General features: G+C 46.0%; 1 protein-coding gene across 1 annotated transcript; it reads right to left on the minus strand.

Annotated features, from left to right (window-relative positions):
* Window positions 1–3,226: 3,226 nt before the first annotated feature.
* LOC8042184 (mitochondrial sodium/calcium exchanger protein-like) lies at window positions 3,227–6,353 on the minus strand. Its single transcript, XM_042287261.1, has one exon. It carries the CDS (start codon window positions 6,280–6,282, stop codon window positions 4,036–4,038), a length of 2,247 nt encoding a protein of 748 aa, XP_042143195.1. The 5' UTR covers window positions 6,283–6,353; the 3' UTR covers window positions 3,227–4,035.
* Window positions 6,354–9,586: the final 3,233 nt, after the last annotated feature.

A 9,586-nucleotide genomic window follows, 5' to 3' on the forward strand; every position in this document is an offset into this window, starting at 1 on the left:
AGTGCCGCACGTAAATGATACAGGACAACGACGTCCGCGTTAACCCGCTACATGTGTGATTCATTCGCCTTTTTTTTCTTGTATTTTTTGTGCATCTCTCCTCGTCGTGTAGTATTTCGAAGATTATTATAATAAATAAAATGCTCTTCTACCAGAGTTCAAAGTATGATCACTGACTCGCCATGGATTACAAGCGACCTAAGTGAACGAAATGCTCCATTCTAGCTATCGATGATGTCTTATGATTACGCCTGATATTGTGAGAAAGATGAATAAAAAATGCACCATGGTAAAGTATGTTTTCTTTTTTTTTATTTTTTTTATTTGTTATTATTGAGCTTACCAAGAGCTTTGCGGTAAAGCCAGCATTCCAGAATCGAAAATTGCGACTCAAGTCAAAAAGCCGCATATTTAACTGGTTGTCGTGAGAACACAACAAAACAAGGTCAACAATATTTATATGCATTGATATTTTGTATCTTATGGGCAATCCATTACAAAAGTTAGAATAAAGTGTATATTGAATTCTTCTTACAAATGGACCTCACATATCTCAAAATTTTATCTTAGTATGCGAACGCAAAAGGAAACAAGGGACGCACAAAAACACGTCAGACACGGACAGCGTTCAACTCGCTACAAGTTTATTATCTCTTCCGGCGTGTAGAGCCGGCGTGATCCTAACAGCGCCCCTGCTGGCTCAAGGCCACGCTGAAGCTAAACAGAGGCCTATTTACCTGGTTGTCTCGCAAATACAAATAGAAAACGTCAACCAATATTTTTATTTTGTGAATAAAAAACCGACACAAAAACGTAAATAAAAAAATAAATAACGGCATTAAAGAAATTTGCCTCAAAAATGCCAAAATTTTAAAGAGTTTTAGCCAGTTTGGAACAAGATGTAAATAATGTAATCAAACTCATCTACACGAACAATATATCTTCAGCTGGATAATGTTTGAAGCTACATGATGGTCGCTTCATGTCGTAGCACTTACCGGTTCAGTTTCTTCGACAATTGAGTCAAAATTAGACGGGGTGGCAAGTTAGCCATTTGTAAAAAAATAAGAATGAAAGATTGAAATAAGTTTAGTTTTCTAAAAATAGTTTGTAATCGTTTTAAAAATTGAAAAATATTAGCAGTGCGAACAAACTTGACAGTTTATAAAAATATGGCCAAATTTGCAACAACAACAAAAAAAATCGAGTCTTTTACTTATTCTACCAGGTGGCACTTCAGATTTTTTAAACCTTTTAGTTTTATTTTTGAAAGCGCAGTTTCCTTCATCCTCCACCTCGGTTCATCTTAAGTCTAGACGCAGCCGGCGCTACGAGCTGATGAGACTAATCCGACAACGTGAAAAGCGCACCATCTTGCTGTTCATCGTTTATGTAGTACGTGTTCTATTATCGCTGCACCAATAATGTACATGAAAGGCATAGTGACTTGCGCTTTTGACGCTTCTTGCTTGGTCCTATCATCACGTAGCGCCGGCTGCGCCTGGAGGGGGAGGAGGACGAGGGGGAGGGGTGGAGGGGGGAGGAGGAGGAAGAGGGGATGAGGAGGAGCGGGAGGAGACGGAGAAGGGGGAGGAGGAAGGGCTATGAGGGTGAGGAGGAAGAGGGGAAGGAGAAGGAGGGGAGGAGGGGTATACCCTACCCTGAGTACCCTTCCCGCCTTCTCCTCAAGAGCTGCGCTCCAATTCGGCGTCACAGGGTGTTATAAACGTCTTTCATTTTTTCGATGCCAATCAGTAAGTTTCTAACTGAAACCATGCGTGTTACTTCACTAAGTAAAGAGTTAATTACTTGAACGTTTTAATTAACTAATTATACGGACTGTTATTGATTTTCCCAAATCGGGCCCTTTTGCAGAGAGAATACGACTTAACCTTTGTACTGTGCGATGCGTATTTTTACCTGGAACGATTGGACTTTGGCTTCGAGAAACACCTTGTGTAATAGTATACATTGGTTTAGGGATGTTGAGTATTTCAAATACAAGTATTTAAAATACGTATTTCAAATACTTTGTGTATTTGGCATTTGTATTTAATTACAAATTGGGTAATGTATTTGACGAGTGTATTTAAATACTAAAACGTAGGTATTTCAAATACAATTGTAATTGAATACAATTTCGTGGGCGAAAATACATCCCTCAAATTTATTGTCACTGTCCAGAGCAGGAAGAGAACTACGTTCTGCACCGAACGCAGCGTCTCTCAATCAAGCACAAGCGTTTAGTGACTTTGTGATTACGGTGCTAGTCCAGGGCAAGAATAGTGACGAAAGTGACGTTCACAGGCAGACTGGCTGAATAAGTGCCTGTGACAACTTGTGATGCTTTCCAGCCTGATTTCCATCCATATTTTTGCCTGGAACATTCTAAATGCGCGGGTAGTCCAGATTTTCGTAACTGGTGCGAATTTTAACAATAAAAGATTATCTAGCTAGTGATGCGCGTGTTGGTCGTCTCGGTTCTTTATTGGTCTCTACCAAAATGTAATCGACAAAAAATGCTGCTTGAACCTCTGTACTTTTTTCACCTATTACGTCCAAGCTGATTACATTTCTTTTTTTGTGATCATAATTCTATTACGTTACTAGAGCCTGGCACACTAACTCCCGAGTGTGCGATGCAAAAGTAAAGTGAGATACCCAGAAACCCGTTGCAGGTGCCCTGAAGTCGCTGACGCAGATTTTGAGGAATGTATTTGGAAAAGTATTTGGAGGAGACCAAATACATTTGGTTGTATTTGTATCTTGTATTTAAATGCTTTTTTTGGAAATGTAATTAGATTTGTAATTAAATACATTTTTGACGAAGTATTTTGCATTTGTATTTCGATACATATTTGCATGTATTTTGCCCATCCCTGCATTGGTTGTATGATATCGTGATAAATTAGTTTTTAACGCGCGAAATGTTCCTGGAATCTAACTTGTCTCGGGGCCCCTTCAGTGAATATTACGCAGTACTCAATGCTCTTGCCCTTAAATGTATACGTTGTTATGCGTAAATAGGATTAACATATTGCACACTAATGTAAATAGTGTAATTTTGTACTTTGGACTGTGTTGCAGGGTATTTGGTACGATGCTTGCTTCGGTAACAAGTGGGAACACTTTAAGTGAATTAACACTAATTCTCTTCTGCAAAGGCGCAGTAGGCACTACCAAAAAAAAAAAAAAAAACAAAAAAAAAACAGGCGATGTAGCATTTCGGTTTTTATTTGTTATTAAAAAAAAAGAAATACAAGGATAAGGCCGGGCTACACACAGCTGTCTGAAACAAAGGCTCGATGAAACAGCCATTTTCATGCACGTCACAATGAAGAGACAACAGTCGAATGAAAGTGGTGTACAGTTTTTATTTTTGTGCATCTTCGGTTTCGTGCTTACTCGCATAATTTATCGGCGCGTGTTCTGACCTTGGCAGATAAAACAGGTGTAAACGTTCCCGCAGTTCCTATCTTCAGATGCACGTCGTTCAAAACCTCGATACATTTTCTTAGGTACACACTAAAGAAATAGTGGCAATATAAAACAATACAAACAGCCGCGGCAGAAATATAGTAGATGGCAAAGATGCTATTATATGCGAACGTCTGCCAGCGACGGGCACGTCACTATTCAACTGGCAACTGCCAAAAAGCCGACGAGATTAAAAACACATCCTGTGGAAATGTTCGGCAGGATCGCACGTTTAACGTGCTCGGCATATGTTGCAGTTACCGCCGAATTTAATAAAAACGGGAGAAAAAAAAAAAAGGAAAATTGTAGTGAGCATGCTTAAAAAAGTAAAAAGCAACAGAAACAGAATACAAGTTGAAGGTGGCATATAACGAGTTCTTGGAAACTCAATGGAAACGATGCGTAGGGATCGATCATGCATCGCTCCGAAGGCCTACCACAGCCATATCAACCACTCACTGACAGGGAGTCTTAACTCTCGAGTGTCCGAAAGCCAGCAAGTCCTCGATTCACAGCTTTTAGACGCCAAACAGCTCCCAGGCACCTACCCTCTTTGCATCAGCGACGGAAGGGGCTGAATAATTTGACAACGACTGGGAAGTAGGTGAACTCGATCAGGAAGGTAGTGATCAGGAAACTAACATAAAGAACGATGAGCATTATGCCTACGGCCCGCGAGGAACGGAACCGTGTGAGGACCAAAGAGAAGAGGAGCAGAAGCATCATGACCACAAGAACAAAATAGATCACCAGAAGAAAGTTGCTATACGGCAACTTGATCATCTCTAGGCCCCACGTAGTGAAGTTTATGCTGAATGCCACTCCAATGCCGAGCAGCAAAGCTAGTACCGGACCGGCAAAGCAGGCCGCCATTGCCATCTGGGGAAAGCCTTGCTTAGACAACGACAAATTGGTCACCAGGTCTCCGATGTTGTTTCCCCAAGCCAGTACGGTCATGCCTAGAAGCATGTCGCTGATGCCGTAGAACACGCCGAAAGTCTTCAGCAGCGCCACGATTTCAGTGGCGATACCGTATATCCAGACGACAGACACGACGAAGCCCGCATAAGCAAATGCACAATGGTAGCTCGGGGGCTCGTGAGGCACGGATGTGGCCAGGACGGCTGTGGCCAGGATCGATCCCAGTACGAGTGCAATCGTCCACAGGGGGACGAGGCCTCCCAGGCGGAGGAAAAATCCTCGGAACAGTAAGAGTGCCAGGATCGGACTGGTGACGCACTGAAAAGCGTTCAAAAGACGGCACCAATTCGCAAGCCGGTTCTCGGGGTCCACCACGGGTATCGTCAGCACTAGGACCAAGTGGATGGGCAGAGTGAACATGTCGTACAACTTGCTCCATAGTGGCTTGGTGTTCCACTCACGCGGTTCGATGGGCGACAGCTGCAGTAGTAGTTCTTTCCACTGTCCGTTCTCAATTCTTTGCTCCGCCGTGCCGAGAAGCGGCATCGTTTCTCCACTGGACGAAATCGAGCTGCTGCCGTGGCGGGATGAGAGCTCGAGGTGCGGCGCACGCGGTGGAGAGACCCTCTGCGGCCGTGCGCAGGACTCTTCAACAGATGTGGTGAAGAAGTAGATGGCGTTCTCGTGGTGGTGGTGCAAGCTCACGCCGGAAGACGAGCGCCGCAACCGGGGCCTCTGCACAAACGGAACTGGAATCGCGACAATGTCCTCTGCTTCCGCGGAATCGCCAGGAGCATTATCGGGGACGTTTTGGGGGGCATTCTCGGGGACTACGCAGTCAATGGCGCAGTCCAGGCCACTATCTGTGACGCTGTCAAGGACACTGTCTGGGGCACTTTCCGGGGAACTGTCTGTGACGCTCTCCGGAGCACTGTCCGGAGCACTGTCCGGAGCACTGTCCGGAGCACTGTCCGGAGCACTGTCCGGAGCACTGTTCGGAGCACTGTTCGGGGCACTGTCTGGGGCACTGTCTGGGGCACTGTCTGGGGCACTGTCTGGGGCACTGTCTGGGGCACTGTCTGGGGCACTGTCTGGGGCACTGTCTGGGGCACTGTCTGGGGCACTGTCTTGGGCGCTTTCCAGGGCGCTGTCGGGACTGATGCGAGCAATACTGCTTGAGCCTCTACTTGAATTGCTGGGGCTGAGCGATCGTTGCTGCCAAAGAGAAACGATTCTCAGCTTGACCTGGTAGTACATGGCAATAATATTCGAACTGAACACGGCTACTGTGATGTAAACGAGGTAGAGTGCAATAAAACCGGCCGCATGGATCACAGTAACATACCCTTGAAGATAGAGCGCAAAAGCCCAGTACGATGCAGTCAGGTAGAAAACAATGTCTCGCATGAGGGAGGTCGAAATCACGTCGAAGTCATTTCTGATGAAAATAAGCCCGACGACCACGGTCGCCACGTACGTTCCACCGCCGAAAAGTTCGCCAATGGCTAGTTCCGTTCGGTTGCGCCCAATGCTGGCGATCGTGGCTATGGTGTCAGGTGCGCCGTTACCAAAGGCCAACAGCGTGACACCGGTGACGCTTTGCGAGAGCTGTAGAGACTTGGAGATGACGACCAGCGCTGGACACAAATACGAGCTGGCAGTCGATCCGAGGGCAACGAGAAGCGTGACCAGCCACAGGGACAGCAGTGCCAAGGGCCAGTACCCCCACGTCGACCAGCAGTACAGGAAGTCGATGTAGGGCAGCAGCGCACGGCCCGCGTCGCAGTCATCCAGGTCGTGAACCAGCAGGCATCGGGCCTGGCTGTTGTTGCCGAGCTTGTGGACGAGGATGCAGTCCAGCAGAGTATCGTTCGATGCTGACATGGCCGTGCTGTCCTTCTGGGCGTTGCTGAAAGGCGAGCTCTCCGCGCTTGCTGCGCCAGGGGGCGCATCTGTCTCTTGATTATCTAGATACAATACGCGGCCGTAACAAATACCTCAAAGCGGCGCGCGTGACCAGTCACATTTGGAGTCCCCTTCGCTTCTTCTACCTTGTACTGCCATGTTATCTGTTAAGCCGTTACTGCTATGCATACCGCCGTTTCCATTTGCTTGTAAGTTGTCAGTTATTTTAGGAAGCGCATGCGCTGCTCTTATCTAAAGAGATTTGATGCTGAACTAGATCGGACCCTGGAGACCGCGGAGTCACAGGGACCAGATAATATCTGCGTTTAGTATAAAAGTGCAGCTTTGCGTAAATGCACAAAGAAATTGCAAGTCCACACTGCGCGCACGTCAAAAGCAAAGCCAGGTTCGCGTGTCGCATGAACTTACTATTTTGGAAATTGTGCGTGTGTTTTGTGTGCCAATTGTGTGCGCCTTCGCTGCAGCTCGTGAAACTGCCCGAGATTGCGAGTCATGTCCAGTTACAACATGACAGCGTCCAAAGTGAACCTTTCTTTCGCGATTGGCGACGACTTTGCGCTACTGAATGCTATTAAGTTATGATGTGCTTGAAGGAAAGGTGTGACGTTCGCTGCGGCGAAAGCGGTTCCGCAATTGAGGCCACAGCGCGGAGTATAATCCGTTGATCGGTAAGTGGACAGTAGCACTGCCATGTACCCCTACAAAGCAGGTAAAGGTGGCTTTTGGTCATGGATTTTATACATCGAAAGTCACCTGTGACATTCTTGTTTCTCCCAAAGTCGACGGGCGAACCGCGCTTCGCGTCGTTCAGTGGCGGCGGTTCGACAGAAAAGCCTGACTCCTTGGCTCGACAATTGACTGGATATTCCCGGGGCTAAGTTTTTACATTCCGCCGACTGAGGTACCCTTCAATCTAGCAAAAACACAAAGAGTGAAGACGACACGTGTGCATGATTAGCGACGTGTCGCAGGGCCCCGGCGTGACCTTTCCTCGGCTCACGCCAAACGCCGCGCATGCCCTTAAAAAAACTCGCCGGACCCCCCCCTCCCCCCGAAAACTGCGCGCAGCAACGGCAGAGGATTGGACCGAAAAAACCAAAAACACAAAATATTTTTTTTTTTTTTTCTTTTGCGTTTTATTCTACTCTGGAATTCGGGGTAAGTAATTATTCCCGCCTTCTACCTTCCTTTAACGAGTGTCCTCATCTGCAGTTGCTTGGTTCGGGGACACGACGTATCTTTCAACACTTTTACTTGCTTCAGTATTATACAATTCAAAACGTGGTGGAGTGGACCAATATAAGGGGCAGACTTTAGGTGAAATGTGAATTTAATGTAAGCTGCAGGGGCGACGTTTGCAACTCACAGCAAGGCGATAAGATTATATCGCGCACGGTCAGCTCAACGTCGTTCGAGTGTCTGTTCAGCGCAGCAGTGACTATTGTGAACAAGCAAATGAGCTCGTTCCTGCCGGAGGATATCCACGAACTTCTCTGTATCCAAAAGTGGAAAAATAAGCTGGAAGTCCCTTTGAACTGTTCTCAAAGACACATCAAAGTTGAAATTGATAACATGTATGTACAGTACATGGTCTATCATCAACTAGTAGAAGAAAAAAAGTCGGCAAAGGCAAGAAGTGATATTTTTTCCTTGTTTATATTATTATGCGCGGAAATCAGCGAACCCGATTAATTAATTAATTAAAGGGTGCTCATTGATCGGCTTACAATGTTTAATTGACACCCAGCCCTACAACTTTTATTAAAGCTATCGTGGCAAAAAATGCATATGTCCTGCGAATGTCCGATGCTGAGTGGCAATTTTTTTGGAGGCTCGTCCGGTCGTCGGCATACGAACTGCGCGATGCGTATACGGCCTAGCGGTGAGCAAATGGCAAAGCTCGCGCACAACATGCGTGGTGAACACGTTTACAGTGTATACTCGCAGCCGTGTACAGCGATCTGACTCCACGGCGCTAGCTACCGGAAATTAATACCGAGCTGAACTTCACGTAAAAGAGTCAAATTACAGCTAATTTTGAAGCTAACGCAAATATATAGGTTACCCATGCTGCATATCCTGGTGAGGATATGCAGCATGGAGAGATCTCGAGGCATTCGCAAGGCCCGAGATCTCTCGAGAGCTTCCCACAAAAGGCCGCGGCGCTCGCAGTATACGCAAGCGCTCCCGTTGCTTGCGTTTTACGCAGGCACACCCCGGGTGCGCAATTTCCTTGCGTACGCAAAGCTCTTGCGCTACGGAAAACTGCCTATAATAGCTGTTGACATCCCAAGCTTTCTCGGTAATATAATTTTTCGTAGGAACAGAAAGACGCGAGTTTGATGGCTGAAAAATGCTGTCAGCTTCCAGCTGCCCAGCACGCACAGCATGGGGATGGCGCGGCGCTTTGGCGCGCGCTGTCGGTAGCAAGGGCAGCACATGCCAGCTAGAGCCAGATGGCAGTAATGACATTAGTGTAATGAAATTACAGTAATTCAATTACTTTTTGTTGTAATGAGTAGTGTAATAAATTACTTCTCCAGGCTGGTAATTTAATAATTTAATTAATTACTTTTTAGACAGTATAATTGCTACAAAAGTTACTCATTTCTTTTGGAACTGCTTTTGCCCCAAAATAGAAAGTTCGTTTGCAAGCCTTGAAAAAGAAGAAAATAATTTGCATGGTGAAACGTGAAAGGGAGATCACAGAAAATAAACGACGGCCACCTGAGTGCAGACCCTCGTACGAAGAACTAAACAGACGCACAAAGGCGGGCTGGAAAGGCGAATGAGAATAGCTTACGTGTAGACATCGCCAGAAGGCCACGGCTTACGAACTCCAGGGAAAACAGAATAACGGCGTCACGTTATCACGACGATACTGAACTTCGTTCATCCCTAATCTGACAGTGCGGTGGGAGCTTCGAGCTAACCAGTAATAGTTTTTATGGCAGCCTTACCTTTTAATTCTATGCAATAAACAGCAGCACCACCGATCGCTTGTTCGCGCTACGTACGATAATGAGGTCTTGCATACACAAGCACATTGGATAAGCTAAAATTATCATCGCTATCGCGGTGCTATTTTTATTGTACCCAAAGTGCTTGCGTATGTTATTTTAAAACCTCATATTAGTGATCTGTATATTTTGAAGAGCGATAAATCAGGGACAGGCAGGGTGACAGGAACGTGATTGCGATTTTATTTTATTTTATAATTTCAAACACTGAACACTCGCGCACACAGGAAACCATCATAGAC

This window comes from Ixodes scapularis, unplaced genomic scaffold (genome assembly GCF_016920785.2).
Source record: "Ixodes scapularis isolate PalLabHiFi unplaced genomic scaffold, ASM1692078v2 PGA_scaffold9__187_contigs__length_104089568, whole genome shotgun sequence".
NCBI classification, from domain to species: Eukaryota; Metazoa; Arthropoda; class Arachnida; order Ixodida; family Ixodidae; genus Ixodes; species Ixodes scapularis.

Excerpts from the sequence above, each read along its gene's own strand:
- LOC8042184 (XM_042287261.1), bottom strand. The coding sequence starts at position 6,282 with ATGTCAGCATCGAACGATACTCTGCTGGACTGCATCCTCGTCCACAAG.